Consider the following 21,567-nt stretch of genomic DNA (forward strand, 5'->3'; position numbering starts at 1 on the left):
CATGTAGCCTATGTCCTGCCAGCTCTAATGCTTGAGCAGTTCATGGGATGTTTTATAACCTGATCTGACCACTTGATGGATTACAGCTCCATCTTACATTTTTGTAGTGTTTCTTCCTCTTCAAAAAATATATATAAGAACATCAAAAGAAGCAGCTATGGATTTGTCCCGTCCCGTCCCGTCCCGTCCCGTCCCGTCCCGTCCCGTCCCGTCCCTTCCCTTCCCTTCCCTTCCCTTCCCTTCCCTTCCCTTCCCTTCCCTTCCCTTCCCTTCCCTTCCCTTCCCTTCCCTTCCCTTCCCTTCCCTTCCCTTCCCTTCCCTTCCCTTCCCTTCCCTTCCCTTCCCTTCCCTTCCCTTCCCTTCCCTTCCCTTCCCTTCCCTTCCCTTCCCTTCCCTTCCCTTCCCTTCCCTTCCCTTCCCTTCCCTTCCCTTCCCTTCCCTTCCCTTCCCTTCCCTTCCCTTCCCTTCCCTTCCCTTCCCTTCCCTTCCCTTCCCTTCCCTTCCCTTCCCTTCCCTTCCCTTCCCTTCCCTTCCCTTCCCTTCCCTTCCCTCCCTCTAATGTTTGTCCTTTTTCATCATCATCCTGATCTCTTAAATCTTCATCATTCTCCTGATCTCTTAGCTTCCTTATCTGTTTCTGAATCTGTTGCTGTAACATGCCTAATCTCTGACTAATATTAACACTATCTCCCTAGCTTTGTCTTTTAGAAATGTAGGACAAAATTCATACATCTTTGTCCCTTCCATTCCATTTTTCTGTTCATTGCTGTCATAGACCTTCTTGAGACACATCCGTGATTTCCTCATAGCTCTCAATCCAAATATAGCATTTTATACCTCCAAAAAGAGCTCCTTTCCTCAGTCCCACTGTCCTCTGCACTCTCACTTGAAGAGGTATTCACACCTGCATAAAGGACTGATGGATCTGTACCAAACAGGTACTATGTACTTCAAGTTGTTTTATGCTTAACTTGCTACTTTACTTAGTTTTGTTTGTGATTGCCATGACTTTTCCTTTCTCCTATCTGTCAGAAGCAGAAATATGTAGTTCTCATACAAGAATAAAAATCAGGAAATATTTCAATTTTTTGCTAAGAATCCTAAAAAGCCTCAGCAAGCGGACACACCTCTTTGTTCTGAAACCTAACAGTAGCTTCTAATATAGAATGTAGGTTTTTTTCTAAAATACATGGCATCCCCTGGAGATGGTAAAAAAAAAAAAAAAAAAAAGTTTTAAAATAGTTTGTTTCCCTGGGGAAAAAAAATAAAATAAAATCAATTGCAAGCAGTTTGTATCACAGGAAAAAAAAAAATCTCAAAAATGAAGCTAGAAACTATTTTTGGTTTTATGTGTTTGGAAGACAAGACCTAGATGTATTTTACCTTAGGGGACCTTGCGGTGTCCTGCGGTAGATGGTATCTGAGATTTTTGCAGTTATGCTACTTTTAGACAGAACGCTATTCACTGTTAGTGATTATGGTCCCTTTTTCTGGCATATCTTATTGTGGTAATGTTGCACGGCCAAAGCCAAGCACTTAGTCAAGCCAAACGACTCTGGAAGAAAGAAGTTTTGTGGGTGACTTGTGGCTGACACTCACTGCTGGAGCTCTCCAGCTTGTTTCCCATAGCTTAGCCTGATTTGAAAGACTCCCTGAGGTGGGCATCAGAGGCAGCTGAAGTGAATCATTGCACTCTAGGTTGGGTTTGCCCTCTTTTATGTCTTTAACTATGTGTTGGACATAAACAGCAGAAGGTTTTTAGATAGCCTGATGTGGTTCTGCAAGGATACAGACTGCCTAATGAACACTGAAGGCCTTAAACAAGTATCTAATGATCAGCCTCTTTTAAAATTTCCTTGAGACAAACAGAAAATTATGGTCAAAGTTTGGTGTATTTTCTTTGTTCCTGAAGGAGTTCTGTCTTACGTGGAAGTTTCTCAACATTAGTTGCTTGGCAAACGTGGTGTGTTGCTTACAGTGCAGAAAATAAAAAGGCACCTACACTTACTATGTGTATAATAAATGAGAAGAGGTGGAAAGCTGGAAGTTCTCCCTCCTTGGAGATACTCAGAAGCCATCTGGATGTAGTCCTGGGTAACCTGCTGTAGGTGGCCCTGCTTGAGGAGGGGGCTTGGACCAGATGACCTGCAGAGGTCCCTTCCAACCTCAGCTATTCTGTGATTCTTTGCATTGTACAAAAGCCTATGTGCGCTTCCAGCCTTGTTTTATTAGAGGAGAGCCATGTCTCTGCTATGAGTTTGAACCCCCCTTACTTCACCGTACTGTGACCAAAGAGTAAGAAGCAGTGCTGCAGCCTTAGTTGTTGGTCTCAGTATGGGTGTCCTGCCATGTTGGAGCTCTCAGCTCCAGGATTTCTACTGGTGAGATTCCTTGCTGTAAAATGTAATGTGCAATGTTTTGGGAGCCAGGTATGCTGGAGAATTTCCTTGTTAATCAGGACCTCAGTATGTCTCTAAGAAAATGTATTCTCAGCTTCCATATATTCAACTACCCTTACATTTAGCTACTGCTTTCTTAAAGGATGGATGAAGCGAATACCATCCACAAATGGGATTCATGATTCATTAAATCCAATCTGTGAGGAAACAGCAGAGGACTAGAAGTTAACCACCCGTCCATTGCTTACCTGCTTACCTGCAGGTGGTGCGTACTGTGTAGTTAAAAAAGCTGGGAGGAGCAGAGTCCACCGATGGGTAGTCAGTGAATTCAGCACTCTGACACTGAAAAGACGGCCATGGTAGATTTGCCAGTAGGAAATAAGTAGATGTTTCTGCATGTAAAGTATTCTTCAAAGACCTCTGTATTTAAAGTTGCATTCTGAAAGACCATCTGCAGTTCGTTATCTTTTTGTTAGGCCTGTTAGAGTTCAGATTAGAAACAAAAATGTGTGACTTCCATGTCTCTATGACTTATGCTTATTAGTTAGAGCAGGGCTTGGTTAACTGTTTGGGGTTTGGTTTTTGCTTTGTTTTGGGATTTTTTTGGTTGGTTTGTTTGTTTTTGTTTGGTGATGGTGGTGGTGGTTGCTGGTTTTTTTTTTTTTTTGGTTGGTTGGTTGGTTTTGGGTTTGTTTGGTTTTTTTTTTTATAAAAATCACGAGAGAAAGGATGTCACTAGGTGAACTAGATTGTGTAAACAACTGAATTGATCTTTAACAGATTCCAGACTAATCACGTCATTGGAAAGCATTCCTATAAGGTAGTGCAGCTCCAAAATATAGGGGGTCTAGCAAAATTAGGACATATTCCAGATGTAGTGGTTCTGAGGGGTAACACTATATGCAGGTTACCACCTTATGAGAGCACTGGAAATTTTTCTGTTTTAGTTAATGTTTCGCTTGCTGCATTGCTGTGACCTTTGTGATGTTGAATGTGGTTTTTCTTTCTTTGGCAGTGCATAGAACTGGAGCATGTTCTTTGTTCAAGATTCAGAACTGGTGAAAAGATCATTGGTTCCCTATCCAGATCTTGCTACTTAATCAGTTACCCTTTTGTTTAACCTTAAGGTTAGAGGTAATTGCTCCTTAATTCAGAACAAGCCATTTTCTTGAAATCTCAATGTGGAGTCCAACTTCAAGCTACTATTTAATAGGCCAAAACCTGATATGTGAACATTCAGATTAAAGCTAATGCTTTAATGTTTTTACAGCATTGGCACAGAATAAGAAGCATAAATAAGCTTTTAATTCTTTGTCTGCTAAGTATTGTGGGCAGTGTACCTCAAGCCAGAGCAAACTTCTTTGTTAATAATCCAGAGAACTCAGTTACAGTGCTTTACAGGTAATTTCTTTTGTGTTTAGCAGATTGTTGGTGTCTAACATAGCAGACAAGTGTATTTACAATTGAAGAATTTTGACAGTGTTTCTATTTTCTTCATTGCATGTTTAAACAGTTTGGAAGGAAAAAAAAATCTAAGATAAGCTTCAAATTTTTTGCATCAAATATTAACATTCCTAACCAAATTATTTTCGTGGCAATACCTCTACTAGCATATTGTATGGACATCCGATAACTGGTCCACCCAACCATTTTTAGGTTCTGTGTTCCGAAATTTCCAGTTGGCACTGACCTCTTTTTAATAACTGAAAAGAGAGAAGGGAAAAAAGAAAATGCAAAAAACATTTCTAGCGATACAAGTTATTAGATACCAAATGAGTAGTCTCTTATGAGAATAACAGTGCAGTGCGTTTTATTACCAGTAAAGGGAAGAGTTCCATCCCAACTTACCTGGCAACGTTCAGAAAATTGCAACATATTATTTAATGATTCAAATATATATTGTCTCCCTGTGCAGGCTGTAAAAGTTTGGTCTGTGTGGATAAAGGCCAGGTTTTCTCCATTGTTTCTTCACTGCAAGTTCTTTCCTTTTCTCAAATGCTATTGTGAAATTCTCAACAGCTTTTTTGCTGTCAGTCCTCCGGGCCCAACAAAAGCTCCTCTCGTGTGATGGTGAGAATATGTTCTGGGTTGCTTTGTTAATTATTTCTTGAATATCAGGAATGAGGGAACAGAGGATCATCCAAATGACACAGAAGGCAAAATAAAATCATAGAACTCATCAGTTACAAATTGGAGGTTTCAATGGTCTCTTCAGAACTGCTGTTTTACTTACAGATAAACAAAATACTATTGCCATCCAAATCTCTCTTACTGATTAAGGAGAATAGTGTAACTTGGATTCTAGTTTTAAAAGTCCAGTGTGGCATGAAATAAATAGCTGTCTTGACAGCTCAGAATGGAGGGAGAAGAAGAAGAAGAAAAAAAAAAAAGATTATTAAACTGCATGTAGAAGTCTTCTTTATTGCTCTGTTGTTGCCTTGGCTTCGTTCTGAGATGTGTGAAAGGCTACAGAAAAGTCTAAGCATGTTTCTTGGCAGTTCTTCATAAGCAGTGAGCCCTGTGAAAAGTGAATGTGGAAAGCCCCATGAAAAACAGGATTTTGCTGAAAAACAGAGAAATGTTGTATGAGATAATAAATGTTTTGATGTGGCTTTTTACAAAGCAATGAGCAATGCCAGTGAAGAAGACAAGGGAAATAGTTTCAAAGGGGCAAAATACCTTTTCTATTGTGTGGGGATTTTTTTTCCTTCCTTTTTATTTCTTTCAATGCCTGGAACAGCAGCAGTGGGATATGCACCTGCTAGTATTCCACTTGTCAGTACTACTTGGTTCGAATCTGAAAGTTGCATTTTTGTGGCAGATCACATTGCTTGCTTCATCTGTCTAATGCTTGCTTCTCCTAAACAAGCACTAATTACCAGCACGTTACCACTGGCCTTCAGAAGTTCAAAATGCAGTGCCCACAGAGCTGATGGGCCATCTTTATAAAGATACTCTCTTCATTATCATGCCTCAGTTCTGCTGACCACAGAACATCATTGAATTCATACCTTTAGCTACCATGATAAGCAACATCAGAGTGGTTTTCTTCTTGTACGTTTGATGTAGTCTTAACCTGCTCTTCGTTGTAGTGTACTGCATGTTGACCTATATTCTTAGGCTCTGATGGAAGAATGTGAGTATGCCTTGATGAAACAAAAAAACATATTTGGGGATAAAAAAAATTGCTTAGCTGATTAGAAAAGAAATACGTTGTTTTGTTTTCTTATCTTTTATATGAGCACTTTAGAAACACTTGTATATCCAGATCAGAGTTCTGATTTGAGAAGACGTTGAATAGAGATAGGTGGGTGGGTTTGCTACATTTGGGAAAGTGTTACACTGAAGTTTTCTGTTGTTTAAGCATGATTAACTACCTTCCACAAGTAGAGTTAATGATGCCAGAAGTTTGCCTAAGATTGTTTTCCTAAGATTGTTCATTTTCAATTCACATAGCTATCTAGTGAGAAACTTGGACTAGACCTTCAGTTGCTGCACAGAGAAGCAGTCTGGTGTTACTCCAAAGAAGGGAGATGATAAGAATTTTCCTCTGATACTGACAGTCATGTGGTCAGTGAATATTGCACTCTCAGGTCTGATGGCAGATTTTTGACTCAAATATTTTATGAGCGAATGAAATACGAGAAAGTCCTTGCATAGCTGGTGCCTTGGGTTTTGCTTTTCAGAGAATGTTTTATTTCCCTGGCATGTTTTCTGCAACATCTAATGAACATTGGTGGAGCCTGAAATAATGTATCAAGAATTTTCTTCCTGAGATGAGGCTGCTCTAGTTGCAAGGCATTCCCAAGTGAGCTCTCTAATGACTGATAAATGGGAAAAATAACAGGAAGGATCCTTAAACATTCCAAGTTTTGCATGAAAAATGATAATTTTTTTGGATGCGGTGTTTGGTACTAAGCCTGGAATTCCCCTAAATTTTGATAGTGGAGCCTTCAGAATGACACAGTGAGTCATAATATTTGACATTTGGGGAGAATTTTACTGGATCTCTAAGTACTTGTCAAAACTATTGAGAAGAATATTTTAAGAAGAATTATGTTTTCCTTTGAGAGTTTATGAAACTGTTCTTATTTGTTAAAGCCTGTTTCCTCTTCTTCAAAGCAAAAAGAGAAATAGAAACTTGAAAAGTCTGTACTGAACGTTTTTAGTGAAAGGATAGTTGAAGGCATCTGTCCACACTGTATTCAGTTATTAATTGGTCTTCAGAAAATATTTCCAGTTTTAGATCATTGCATTCTTTTAATGTCACCAGCCAGTTACATTTTATTCATGTTTATTTTCACATAACATTTGTAGTACGCTGGTAAGGGACAGGAGATACACCAAGAAGGCAAACTGGCAATTGTCCAGACATCACAGCAGGTTCTGCCCAGCTCGTGTTCATGTCTGCCCGAAGGCTGAGGCCATCACTTTGGTGTTAGTATTTGGGAGGGTCTGTGGGCTGTGAGCTTTGGGATTGCTAAGTAAACAGACCTATCTCCAGTCTTGGGACCTCAGAAATGTGTTAATGGATGTCCCCAAATGGCAATAATGTTCAGACTGATAAGAATTGAACGTCCCTAGTTGCTGTTAAGGAGTAACAAAGTACAATGGCAAACCTCAAGTCCAGGGAATGATCTGTTTCCCTGGTTCCCATGGATTTGCGGTGTTCAGTTTTATTGTCAGGTCCCCCTTCCTGAGCTGCATACATTCATTACATTTGCCCAAGATTTGTCCAGAACTGCTTAAGACTTGGTAGTATTTAATAATGGTGGCTTCCTGGGATTCCCTGGCTCCAGAAGGAATTGTTTGTCTTGCAACTGTTATTACAAACAACGAACTGTCCACTGTGGATTGCCATGCTAGACCTCTCCAGTGCTACCAAAGCCAACCCACTAAAAGTCATGAGGGTATTTGTGGGACATGAATACAGGGCTTACGCTGCTGGTACTCCTTCTCATGCCTCCAGGGCTTTTATTACCGCTTCTTTCTCATTTATGCTTGACCACTCTCAAAAGCAGATATCTTGGATGTTCTATGTTTGAAACAAATTTTTATTAAGTAGTTTTTGCAAATATGCATTATTCTTCCATCCTAATAGGAAGAATCAAATGAAGAGCTGTGTAGGTTGTACTGTAGGGAGGCTGGATATGTGGGAGAAATAACCGGAAGGAGGGAGCTGGGGGTGTTAACAGCTCAAACCATTCCTGTCACTACCGGAGCCCACCTCAAAATAGTATTCTCAGTCATCCCTGCCAGATCACAGGACTGATAAAAGATGTTTTTGATTTGTGTTTGCCATCTGAATTTTGATTTTTGTGCTTCTCTTGGGTTGTATTTTCATGTATTTCTCTGTAGCCACTACAGTTAGAAATGTAATTATTTTTGAAAACAGAGATTCTCCTAAGACAGGTGGAGCTGCTGCTTCATGACAGTTCTGCTAAAACGTTGCCAGCCCACCCGTGCCTCCCATGCTATCTTTTTTCCCACACTATCCACATGACTTGTTGCTCACATAATGATACGTATTGTGTATAGGCACACAAAATATGCGTAACCTTGAAACCCTGCAGATGTGGTCTTTGATATAACTGCACAGGGGACTTTGGAACTATGGTTTTGAGGGTTTCTATGTTGAGAGTACCTGACCTTTGCTTTTCCTGCAAGGCTTTGGGAGATGCGGGGTAGGTTTCTTTTGGTTTCATGGGAAGCCAAAGATTTCTGTAGTCTTTGGCTGGATCTCAAATCCTGAGGTACTGAAGTGTGACCTAATAATTTAGGACTCAGAGAAGGGTGGTGTTTAAATAAACTATCTGGTCTTGAACATTCTAGAGCTATTAATTATTAAAATTTAAACAAATCCAGGGTGTGGCATGTAGCACACAATACCTAGAAACAGCTGAGCTGAGCTTACATGTGATGTTTTTTTCTAAAAAGACATCATCTTCTCTGAGCACAATAGAGCTAGTACTTTTCTTATAAATAGTGAATGTTTTATAATTATATGCAGTCCTAAAGCTGGTTCCTATTATTGAGAGTCACAGAGTTTGGGGGGGAGGGTTTGTGGGTTGTTGTTCTTTTCCAGAAAGATGTCCAATCAGCCTCTTTGGCAGAGTATTGACTATGGCTAAAGTATGCTTTGGTGTGAAAAATCTTACAGTCCGAAGAATAACTTCACTTTTGTCTCACTTTCCTGCTTTAATGTAGGAGGTCCTGTGTCAGGATCTGACCGTTCTGTCCTTACTCGGTCTCCAAGCAGAGTTCTGATGTCAGTACTTTTCATACCAGTCTCTCAAATTTGTGTGATACAAACAGTACAGTCATAATAGGTCAAAGGAACCCAATTTAATGAAGTCCCATAGGCCCTCACAAGTAATATTGTCGCTGCTGAACTACTGAGCTGTCTCTGTTTAGGGAGATCCACCATTCCTGAACATCGTGGTTGGAGCTCTTCAGGATCATCCAAGTTGTGTTACAGTTGTATTGCTTTTCTTTTGCCTTAGGTGAGCTGTGTGATGAGGTGATTAACCACTGCGTTCCTGAGCTAAATCCATGCCAACACGAGTCCAAATGTCTTCCACTTGACAAAGGATCCAGGTAAGCATGTGTCCTATTGGTCTCCAAACACTGGGTTGACATCCATTGGCTTGACTAGGGTTGAACTGTCTGTGAGCTTGGGTTAATGGGTAAAAAATATTGAAATAAATAATGCAATACTATATATACTTCAGATCATATCACCTTTTAGTGCAACCTTACATACTTGGTTTTTTTTGTTTTGTTTTGTTTTATCTTTCTGTGGTTTGCTTGCAAATAACAGATGTAATCCCAAAGCAAAGAAATTATTCTGGAATGGAGCATGACAAAAGATGCACTTCTGGAATAGTTACTGCAAAGTATCTTACACTGCATCAGAAACTGAGGACAGTTTCCTTATGTGTTCCTTAGGCTATTCATCAGTTCAAGCAGCGTAAGTTTGAGGAGCTTTAACAGAGGTAACTCAGCTCTCCTCAGGCCGTACTGGCTCAGTGCTTAAAATCCAGTTCCAACGGTACTGAGAAGGGAGAGAGAAATGGATGGGTAGAGCATAATGTTGTGGGAGGCAGAAGTTTCCTGTTGTATTCCCATTTCAGCTATTGACTTCTGGTACGGCCAGTGGTCTTGGGGTGCACTAGCAAAAGCTGGCCTGGACTGCAGTGGGGCTCAGCTCCATGCACTCCCTCACCTGGGCGACAGCAGAAAACAGCTGAATGGGATGGCTCACGCGTGGGAGCCACCTTCTTCTACTGGCTGTAGGGAAGTGAGCTTTGCTTGGCTCGTTAGATTTTTTAACATCTCCTGTGTTTGTATTTGCACAGCAGGAATGACACTGACTGCTTCACAGCAACAAAACATCTGGAGGTTTGGGTGTTTGGGTGTTTTAAGAGGTGCATAGTAGTGGCACTCATCACTTCTCTGAAGAGGGAATTTCAGAGCAATTTAGCAAATAGCTCAACTTTTCGATTGACTTTCTCTCTGTGGAGAGCTTTCTGAGGAAAGATCTTTGAATCAAAGCAGTAAGAAAAGAGAACAAATTCAGGAGGGCTCAGTGCAGCTGTGAGCTGTGTTGTGTGCTTTCTACTAAGGCTGTTTTCACAGCCGCGATGCTCTCCTGGTGGCTTACCCATTCCCTCCTGGGGAGGAGGCACGGGTTTCGGTGAGGGATGCCTTCACCCAGCACACCCAATTTGTCTGGGGAGAGACAGGAGCACTCTTTGGTCCTCTTGGTAACCTGCAGTTTGGGTCAGATAGACTATGTTCTGTGAAGCAACTAGCACACCAGAATAATGTAAACTAATACACGGAACACTGCAGTGTAGTTGAAGGAAGCAAAATAAAGTTTTAGTGATGATGACCATGTAGAGGGCAGCTGAATCTGTGCTAGACAGTCTGTACTGCTCAAACCTTGCTTTTGGGTGAAAAACCTCCAGACAGACACATTTCCAACTATCAAGGAAGATGAAATTGTCAAATGATTAGAATGGTTCTTGAAATGATGCATAGGGGCTGGAAAAGGTGGCGTGTGCTTGATACATAGATAGTCCTGATGCTCTTTCTAGCTATCGTTCTCAGTCAATCCATCATTCAGCTAATCCGGTAGCTACAGCATGTTACAAGGCAAAGGTTTGTAACTCGGATTGCCTTATGTCATTAGATATATGACAGGATGCAGACAACAGTGGTCCGGAATAGTTTTACTCTTTCTGGAAGCATTTTCATACCTGCCACCCAAATACTTCGAGTAAATCCGATGCTTGCTTTCTAGAAAAGTGTTCTTCGCAGTGAGGCCATTAACCCTTGGGAGGAGCCTAAATAAATACTCATAAGTATTTTCTACTACTGTTTGTTGAGTTATTCTTCCCACTATTGTTGAGTTAATCTTCCTACTATTCAGAGAATGATAAACCAAATTTCTTTACTGGTTCCACCCCATTTTGCTTTCTCGCAGACCAGACTTGAAACGTGAAGGAGCCTTTCCAGTCCTGAAAGTAGACTTGTCCCACTATTGCTTTTTCTTGCATACCTGAATTGTACCAAACCATTCAGAAATAGGCTAAGAGCCTTCAGCAGGTCTTGCGGTGACGTGTGGTTGCTGTTGGGTCTCATGCAAAACAAGGGCCAGTCCTGTGCCGTCACTGATCCCTTGAGCAGTTTGGTGCCCTGACCTGTGATGCACCATGTCCTTAGCACGTAATGGGGCAGTGTAAAGCCACGTGCACAATGAGTCAGGCTCAGGCATCATTCCCCTGCTCAGTTTTCAGAGGCAGGGGATGTTAAAGGCAGGATTCTGGCTTGTTCCTGAGCAGACTGTCCACTTGGCAGCTTTGGGCCACAGGCACGCAAGTGGGATGCACCACTGAAGAGAATCATAGCAGCACGGACTCCAGTCTCTCTGTCTGTCCTGCCCTCAGCTTTAGTCAGCCTGCAAGTCTGCAGAGGGAGGAAAAGATGATAAAGAGAGGAAAAAATAGAAAGCCAAGTAATATATTCATATGGAGAAGGAAATTCCGTTCTGGCCCTGCAATAGTAGCCATGAATCACGGCTTTAATACAATAGACATTGAGTGCATGCAGATGCAAATCCCCCTGGATAGGCCAACATTTTGAATACCACAAGACATGTTTTTAGGCTATCCAGTACTGGGAATGTTGCCATCACTACAGGGCTGTAGCAGAAAACAGGATTTCAACTGTACTGGTGTCATACGGTCATTGGGAAATCAGATAACTGGTCTACTCATGTAGATTACTCTTACCAGGGCTTCAATAAAAAAATTTCTTTGCCTCCATCTTTACTGCATCTGACTTTTACTGATACTGAGTCACTAGCTAGTGCTGTGTGGGAGAGGGACGGAGCCCAAGTGCCACCATTCCCTGAGGGCAGGGCCTTGAGTTTCCACAATGATGTGGGGTGAGGCGCTCACGTGGCTGAGTGTCTCACCTGCTCTGTGCCAGGCACGCATTTTTTGGTAGCTTCAGCCTAGATTTGACACCATGAAAGCTCAACGATGACAGACTCAAAATGAATTTTATGTTTCTAAAGGGAAAGCCAAGGCTGGAAGCAAACTGGGCTATTTCAGTGCGTGTTTAGCTGCACAGAGCTCTTTGCTTTTTAAGCTAAAAGTGCAGGTGGCTTTCCTCACTTCCAGCCTCCACATATTTACTGTGCTGTTACTAGAGAAGAAGAGGAGCTTCCTCTGTGCCAGAAAAGTTTAAAAAAAAAAAAAAAGGCAAAACATTCAACACAATGAAATGACTTCTAAAAAAATAACTTCAGCGAAGGAGCATGTTTTTCCATTCACTGTAGTGATGTTGGAGCATGGTATAAATATACTTTATTTTTCTAAAGCTTGGAATTATTACCTGACAGCTTAAAATGCTGATTTAATGCAGCCCTGCAGAGAAAAGTGGTGGTTCTGTCATTACTGAGATAGCCAATACACATCATAAAATTGATGCATGGCAGCCCTGAATAAGGCACTGCACATCGTTCATTATTACATCACTTTATATTAGGACTGCAGGGATCAATAAAAAGCAACAGGATTAAATGCTGCCAGTTCCCCCCCACTCCCACCCCAAAAGTCTTTTGATTGACATTATTTGCTTGCAGGTGTGACCGAAGTGGTGCCGAAAAGTACTGCACACCTCTTATGGTTTGGGGAAGGAACGCTTTTTACTTCTTTCTTTGTTTTGTCATCTCCGTTAAGTTAATCACAGTATTCCCTGAGCCACCACGGTGTAAAGAAAGCAATTCAGACATGCGGAGCTGGAACATCAACCACCCTGTGTCTGTGGAGGGTCATGATGGGGGCACCTCCCAGAGGAAGGATGGAGAAAGAAAGTCTGTGCATCTACATAGCTTTATCCCTCCTACAGCCCGCGAGTTAATAGGCTTCGCCTTATTTCCCCCTGTTTTAACCAGTCATTATGAGCCGTGGTTCAGAATGGAGCCTGGGGGGCACATTGCTCTCAGTGCTGGAGGTAGGTGGCTGCTGAAGCCCGATGCTGCGGCAGCCGTTTGTCCGTCATTAGCCACATGGAGCTCACTGACCGCCACTCAGAACCAGCTTCAACACCAAGATGGTTGCCTGGAAAGTGGAAGTATCCTTTTCCTTGTCAGCTCCCAGGCGTTCAAGTCCTTTGAAGAGGTTTTCCATGAGGAGCTGTCTGCTGTCCCTACCCTGCCAGGCTGCTGGCAAGGAGGAGAAGGGCAGCAGAAGAGGGCAGTGGGGGAGTTTCTCTCCTGATGCCACCTCCCTTGACTTTATGAGGTCTGTCCTCTTCCAGCTCTCAGTGGCAAGCACACAGATCCAAACAAGGGGCTCTGGCAAGAGCACAGACCTCTCTTTTATTGGCGAAGAGTAGCTCTTCCCTTGTTTTGGTTTAAGCGATATGCCGTTTGTTTTCCAGATGTGCAGTAAAATCCAGCTGGGAGGAGTGAAATGTGCTTTATGGACTAAATCATGACTAAATATTGTCTACGCTGTAGGCTCAAAAAGAGGCTGTTCAGCAATCCCCAAAGTCTGTTCCAAGTCAGAGACTTTGGGACGCATTTTTTATTGTTAGGTTATAAATATCTGCAGGGCTTATAACAGAAATATTGATGCTACCTTCATAAACAAACCGGATTTTTTAAAAAAGCAATGTTTTCAGGTTTGGGTGCATCCCATTGCGTTGCTCCTGAGAGTGGCATTACCCCATAGGAGCAGGTACGTGCCTTACCTGAGCGTCCCCATGGGAAGGGACGGGCTTCAGAGATAACTTTCCCTAGCTGAAGCAACATTTACCATGCCTTGAAAGTGAATGACAAACAGGTGGTGGGCTCCAAACTAATGGTGTTTTTCTTTACATTTGCTGAGTTTTATGGTTTGCTTGCAGATTGCTTCCATTTGGGAGGTGGAAGTTTACTGTGCTCCGTGTGGCTGCACAGAGCCAACCTCACACATTCAGCAGCGCAGAGACACAGGCAAAAGCTTTCTGTGCTCTTGCGTAGTCTGAGGCATCAGAGCAACTGCCCACGAGTCTGTAAGGTTAGGGAAGATGTCATCTTTAATATCATAGGAAGACCAGTATCTGATCACCCTTCTCCACCTGGATGTGAAAAAAAACAAACAAACAAACAAACAAAAAAAAAACCACAGTAGTGTGCAATTACTTTGCTTGGCTTGAATTTAAGCAGCTTGCAGAAGTTCAGAAGGAGACAGACAGGAAGCCCCTGAGCGTTTCTGAGCGCAGGAACTGTGTTTGATGCTTCCAGGAACAACAGTTAACACCTTTCCATCTCAGATCAGATTGGTGCTACGTTGCCCGTGTGTTCTATCATCGTTGAAACAAGCTATTAACAGCAGTCTTCTTGTATTTCAGATGTGAGTGCTTGCCTGGTTACAGCGGCAAACACTGTGAAATAGATGACGATGACTGTGTGGGCCATAAGTGTCGCCATGGAGCCGTCTGCGTAGATGCAGTCAATGGCTACACCTGCGTCTGTCCTCAGGGTTTCAGGTACGTGACAGTCAGCTCCCCCTACAGACTCTTCCATACATGTTGTTGGGGCACTTTCTTTACTTACCTTCATCCTCAGAGCTGACCACCCTTTGGATATGGTATTGATCTGTCATTCCTATGTGGGTGGATGGCTCAGTGCTTCCTATCTTGTAGCTGACATAGGTCTTAAAGGCTGAACTGAATACAGAGGGTTAAGGATTCTTGCTTTGAAAATAGTTTGGCCTTTGTGCAGTGCTGCAACAATTTGCCTGCCCGCCTGCCCCAGCCTTTCCTGGTGAAACACTAGGTGGTAATACAGTCACATTAATTATATGGAGATAAGCTCTACATATGTGAGAGAGAGCAAAGGATAATAAAATTATATATATGAACCCTCAGACCTGGCTCTAAGAAAATAAGATTCCGAAGATTTTGCGCCCGTGTCTCTGTGCCTGCTGGTGGACAGGCTCAGTACAGTTTGGGCTGTAAATTTTCAGTCTCCGATTCTGACATATGCCAATAAATCTGACTCCTGGAAATCTCACTGTCTGTCAAAGATAAGTATGCTACTCCAAATGGATTCACTAATCATTGCCTGAGGCTGGATACTGGCTTCCTTCCAGCTAAACCTTTTCTCTGTTTGAAATACACACATGAGACAAAGAGGAATACCTGAAAAGATCAGTCTTGACAAAGCAGAAATTGCATGAACACTTACAGATCCTTTTCCCTGCCTTGTATCTGCAATTGTTTTCATTCTTCTTGCTTTCATCCTTGCTGGGTGTTTTTTTCCCCTTATCAACACATGTTTTTATTGCAAAGCAGACAGACTTCCCTGAATAGGCATTGATATATAACGTGATGTCAACCCATGGTTTCACGGAATCAGACTTGTTATTTACAGGATATCAGATATCCTTTCAATTTCAAATTCATACAATTTTCAGTACATTTCATTCTCTGCTTCAATCCTTTTGATGGCTTACGGGATCTTCCAAGTTGCTGACTGGCTACGTAACAAGTGGCTGCCCCACAGAGGAATTGTAAATGCTCAGTGTTATCTAATTGTTAGAGTGCTGAGAAATGGGATTGCAAAGTCATACCACAAGGCAAGGCTAACTCAAGCCTGTCATCAGACAGTATGACCGGGAGATCTCTGCTGCAGGTGCCTTGATTTTTGAGGCATGTCAGGACTAGGCAGTGATGAACACAAGGGGTTTTTTTTGTAGTGTTTTGTTTTTGTGGTTTTGTGGTTGTTTCTGTTGTTGGTTGGTTGGGTTAGGTTGGGTTTTGTTTTTTTCTCTCCATTAAGACAGGATCACAGTGTTTGATAGGGATATTTTGAGTTGTGACACAGCCAAGCTGAACAGCAGGGGTAGGTGGGGGACTGGTCTGGGTCCCTGCCTGTGCCCATGCAGCCCTTCGGGCAGTTTGGGCAGTGTCCCTGGTTGGCTATTCTCACAACAGGGAATTCAGGAGGAGGATCTGGAGCAACCATCTGTTAATTCTCTTAAATGAGGGGTTTTCATTAAAATACAAGTACTTCAAGCAGCTCCAAAACTCTCCTACAAGCTCAGACAGCACTTCACAGCCTGAGGTAGACTTACACAAGCAAAGTAATCCCACTGCCTGATAACTGCAGAGCCAGGAATAACATGAGGTATCATGCTTGTTTTCATTTTTTTGCACTGCTCCATGCCATCTCTCTAAATCTCCTGTGCAAGGCACAAGAGAGTGCAGGTGTTTTAGGAGAAAAACATCACAGTGGGCAGTAACAGGATCTGCCAAAGCAGACAGCAAGCTGAAGCCCCTAGAGTTCTGCACACAAAGCAGTTTCTGGCCTTTCTTGATTTCAGGTTTAAAATTCTGCTAATAGAATATGGTCTGCTCATTTGTTCATTATTCTTTCCATGACTCTAGCCTTTTATAGTTTAAAGGCCTGCTGCTCTGAAGGGGTTTCTGACTTTTTTGTTTATTTTTTTTTTAAGATTGCAAATGCCAAGGTAGTGATTGACAGAATTCAGGCTTCTGATGTGCAGGGTTATAGATTCAGTTCACAAAGTGTGCTTCAGCTGCTGACTGTACAGCGAGGAGATAACTTTGTAAGCATTTGAAGGCTGCAAGTGTTGATGAGAAGGAGAGAACATAAGTGGGTGGTCTGAAAAAGGTAACTAGGAGACCTATTATTATGATTAATAAAGTTTTTTTGGCTAAATTTCAGGAATCGTTTCCCAGCAGTGAGTTTACAGTGACCTCCCAGTCATCTGGAGCTTATGCTGTTGTAATAAATGCATAGACCTCTAACAATTTTATGGCTGTCGCTATGCTGTACATCAAAGCCACTTGCACTCACCAAGTAATAAGGTTGTTAAAACTTAACATCCTCATACAGTTGAACAAATGGCAGTCTCTGGTAATTCTTAACAGTGGTGAGCCTCGCATGCACAATTACACACCTCTGATTACAGCCCCAGAAAAGCAGTAGTACCAACATGCGCACACCTGGTTTTCCATTTTGGCATTTGCTGTTCACTGTTCATTTGTAGCTGTGCTCCATACCTTAGCTTATCATTCAGCACCCTTTTGCAATTACATAATACATTTTCTTTCTGTAAGGTTTTCTGTTTTCTATCCAAAGTTTTTTTTTTTTTTTTTACGTCCTGGAGATGAAAACATTTTCAAGAATTTGTGACCCCCTGCTGGATGAAAGCTAACTTATCAAACCTTCCCTCCAGCAATCAGCCTCACAGTAGTGTTGTCCTCACAAATGTTGCTCTAGTAGGGAATCACATATTAGGGCTGCTGAGCTTGGTACATAGCACTATTCCTTCATTGTGTAGAATGAGTTCCCCACTGGGACAGTTTGCTGCAAGAAACTCAACAATGATTATTTAAATAAATGAGATTGTACCAGGCAGGAAGGAGTTGGCCAAGCTATGCCTCTCAGGCTGTGCTCCAGATTCCTCTGCTAAGGAAGTAAGTTGTATTAATGATTTCTAAAACTATATTTTTTAAAGTTAAAATAAAAAAGTAAACGCCTTGACAGACGCTTGTTGCAAATGTAATGTCTAGATGCCGACAACACAACAGCCCCATTTGTGGGGCCACCCACTGGAAGGGTTTCATGGCAAGGAAAGGTTGCAGAGAAGCTGGATGGAGGGCTTGGGAAATCTTTCCGAGTAACACCACGCAGAGACACAGTGGCTTCTCGAAACATTTGCTTTCTGTTAGTGAAGGCTGTCGCGGGCTGCATGTATTTTTTTATTATTATTTTTAACTTCCATGAAACAAGAGTTATATATACTGTCTTCCCTTCTGCTTTCTGGTTGTTTCTCACAGACAAAACAAAATGGTCGGCGTTAGGTAGAGCAAAGCTAATGAGCTGGCGCAGCAGTGCTCCATTCCACTGGGCGTCTCGGTAAAACAAATCACGCCTGACATCAGGTTGGTGGTGGCAGCCCATTTGTGGGATCAGCCCAAGCTTGTTCCCGTTGCTGGCTCTCCTGACCTGCTTGCCAACTAGCTGCAAAGCCCTGCACTGGAGAGAGACATCACATGCTTAACGAAACCAGGCTTTGGAGAGGAAAGTGCACCAACCCATACACTTCAGTGCCTGGCTAGCACTGGGGACGCAGCACTGGCGTGTCCCAAGCTCATGCACTCTGGCTGCCGTGCTGATAGGCAGCTACTACAGGAACAAGCTTAAATTGGCAGGAACTGCTTTCTGTGCATCTGTCTTCCCATGAGGCTGTTGCTATTTTTTTCAATTTCCCATGTTTTCTCAGGAAGTAGAATGTGAACCACACCTTGGTGAGTGGTGCCATGCCCCTGAGGTGCTGCAGTGCCCTCCAGGAGCGGGGTGGCCATGGGGCTCTGCCAAGCTGCTGTGGCCAAGGGGTCCAATCAGGAAGGGAAATGCTCCCAGTCTATAAATAATTCATAGTTTAGGTGTGTTCACAAAGAAGCGTTCCTAAGACTAAGCAAAGAGTCAGTCCCATGTGCAGTCATTCCCCCAATCCGTACTGCCTTCCATGCTCATTTCCACCACTGCCCCCAGCAGGCTGAGCTCTGCACCGACCCCATGAACCTCTCCAAATACTCCTTAGAGCAATGCGAGTGGGGTTTATTGATTGCCAACAGTATTGCCTGCCAAATTACCCTTTGGAGATATGTTTGTCTAAATTAATAGATTGGCTTGTTCCTGTGCAAGATTATGTTTTCCTGGTAGAGGATATTTACTGCTGGCTGATGAGGAGGGGTATGGTTTTGTGGTGTTTTTTGTTTTTTTTCCCCAGTCCCTTTCTGAGAGCATTAGCAACTTACGACTGTGCGCACTCACAGCACCAAGTGTCACAGCATTGAGCAAGCTGCCAGCACGGTGCTGTGCCTCAGGAAATCCTCCTGCAGAGGTTTTTGCCCTCCTCGTGTGTGTTCCTCTGTAACAGGTTTTTATTTGCCCTACACATGTCACCACAGGCGAGGCCAAGAGATTTGGGTGATGATAAGGAACTGGTTAGGATGTTCCTTGCTTTACAGAGGCTGTGGGGAAAGCTTTTCTCTTCTTCTCCCAGGTGCCAAGCCCAACAGTTTTCATGTTTCAAGGCTTTCTTCAGGTTTGTTTGCCTGAGGAAAAGGATGAAAACTTCCTCTACAAAACAAAAAGGAAATCCCTTGTTCCTCTGTAACGTGTAGCTGTCCCAAAGCAGGGATACCATGACAACTACAGAGCATTGTGAAACAAGTTGAGATGAAGAAACCAAAAGCAATTAATGCTTTACTCTGCCCTCCTGGTGTTTCCTCTGTTTGTAAAAAAAACAGTAATGTAATGCCCTGGGTCTTTTCTGTCAGACATGATATAAATGCAGAGCAGCTCCGCTGGTGTCGATGCAGTCCAGGATTCATCCCACCCATATTTCATTGTGAATTTGTCTTTCTTTTGTCTGATACAAAGAGTCTCCCAGAGGCAGACCAGGGAGCAGCATGTGTTGTGAGAACAGGGGCAGGGAGAGGTTTGGGCTCTCACGCTGTGCCACACAGCTCTTAGGGCAGGGCCATGGGACTCTGCGCAAAACTGCACATCAGAAAATGTGAAAAGGAAAGCAGTCATCCCCAGTTCCTTCTCATTCAGAAGCAGCAGGTCCCTATGGCTGAGCAAGATTGTTCCTGACTATGCTGTGGCTCTTTTATTTGCTATTCCTGCACGTCTACTATTGATACTATTTGCTGCAGGGTAATGGCTTCGTTTCCAGTTCTAATTGTATCTAGGAAGATTGCCTAGAAATTCAATGAGCTTCCAAGTCTCACCTGCGTTACCGGAGAGGAGTGAGGTTTGAGGCATTTTTTTGCTTTGTTTTTATACTAGCACTGTTATTCCACAAAGCGCTCCCCAAATGGCAGGAAATTCCTAGTGGGACAAGTGGGATTTCACTGCTGCAAGGCTGTGCTGAGGGGTTATTCACTGCATGACTGGCTCTGCTGCAATCCTCTCCTGGAAAGCCCTCTGCCCCCCTGCCGACGCCAAGGGGCAGTGCAGGAGAGCCTGAACCCGCAGCCACCCCACCTGACACACGCTCCCTGCTCCCCAGCCACCCATTTTTCACCATTTTGCTGTCTACACATTTTCAAGCAGTCCCAGTACGCGTTTGTTGGGTTTGGACAGTGCCTTGCACTGAGAAATTTGAGGTATGGTGCAGGGCTTGCTGTGCGCAGCCAGCATGACCCAGAGCCTGGCCTGGCCCTTTGCAGCACCCACAGACTGCAGCAGCTCAGGGGGTGCACAGGGCAGAGATTTTTCCATTTACTTCTTGCAGTTTAGTCTGACACATGGTATCACTGTGAAAGATGACTGCAGCTTTTTGCGCTTTCTCCCTTTCCTCTGCTCCTTCGATGCCAGTGTCAATGTTTCAGTGTCGCTGAGTCATTCTGGTCTGTTGTACAAAGCAAAAAGCCTGGGAGGTGTGCAGCCCTGCTGCACCCGGGATGGCAGCCTGGGGACTGAGCTGTCGCTGCTCCTGGGAGCCGTGGCCCAAGCCTCAGAGCTCAGAAGCTCCTACAATGTTGGTTTTTCTCAGCCTCTTACATCATTGAGACCAAACCATAGCACTTTCCTCCAGATCCAAATATAACTTGGATTCACAAGTACTCAGATCAAGCATTTGCTTTGCAGCTACCTCGGACTCTGGGAGGTCTTCCTCTCCTTTGCATGCTCCTGCTCTGTGACATAGCCAACCACAAACTCAGCTAAAATAAAGTTGATGGTCCCATTGCCGTCAGAAACAACCAAGGCAGGGAAGCTGCATGGTGTTAGCACATTGCTTCTGAGAATTTTTAGCAGTTGCCCATCTATTGATTATGTGCTCTCTGATCTGCAGTACAGCAAGTGAGGAGACTGTAAGAGACACTAAAAATAAAGGTTTTTTCCCCCATGTGCGGTACCAGAGGTAGACTCAGGTCACAAAGCCTAGGATGGGGATTTTTGTCTGTGGAGTGCTGCACATTTCTGGATGGCAGGGAGAGCAGGTGGCCAAAACTCAGGTTTGGGCTTAAATGGCTCCCAGTTTTTGTTGGGAACGTCTGCACGGCACGGTGTGGGATGGAAGCTGTTTTAGGCAGACTGCCGTACTTTGCAGAGCTAAATAACCAGTGCAAAGTGCAGAACAAATCGTTTTCAGTATTTTAATTGGCTCATTCAAACCCAGCGTGAGGATTTCTGTACAGCATTATGCTGTATAGCTTTCACGCAGCAAAGCTGGCACATGGTAGATGAATCTCAGAGTGACTGTACCGCAGTAGTAGTACAACATCAGCATCTAAAAATGCTTCCTTCCTTACAAAAACTGTGATAAATGAGGCTGCTTTTTTCTTTACTTTCTACAGTGGACTTTTCTGTGAAACTCCTCCGCCGATGGTTCTGCTCCAGACGAGCCCCTGCGATAACTACGAGTGCCAGAACGGCGCCCAGTGCATCGTGGCACACCAGGAGCCCGTCTGCCGCTGCCTCGCCGGCTTTGCTGGACAGAAGTGCGAGAAGCTCATCACAGTCAACTTCGTCGGGAAGGATTCCTACGTGGAGCTGCCGTCAGCCAAAATTCGCCCTCAGGCAAACATTTCCCTCCAGGTATGTCATGCAGAACATCCATTG

General features: G+C 43.3%; 1 protein-coding gene across 3 annotated transcripts in view; it reads left to right on the plus strand.

The window, feature by feature from the left end:
• The window catches only part of SLIT3 (slit guidance ligand 3), a 512,041-nt gene that overhangs the window by 462,183 nt on the left and 28,291 nt on the right, over positions 1-21,567 (plus strand). For all 3 annotated transcript variants that reach the window (XM_048064726.2, XM_013178499.3, XM_013178496.3), the window contains exons 30-32: positions 8,903-8,996; positions 14,307-14,444; positions 21,303-21,543. In XM_048064726.2, coding sequence (XP_047920683.2) covers positions 8,903-8,996; positions 14,307-14,444; positions 21,303-21,543 — 473 coding nt within the window. The remainder of the gene's footprint in view (positions 1-8,902; positions 8,997-14,306; positions 14,445-21,302; positions 21,544-21,567) is intronic.

Source organism: Anser cygnoides, chromosome 14 (genome assembly GCF_040182565.1).
Source record: "Anser cygnoides isolate HZ-2024a breed goose chromosome 14, Taihu_goose_T2T_genome, whole genome shotgun sequence".
NCBI lineage: Eukaryota > Metazoa > Chordata > Aves > Anseriformes > Anatidae > Anser > Anser cygnoides.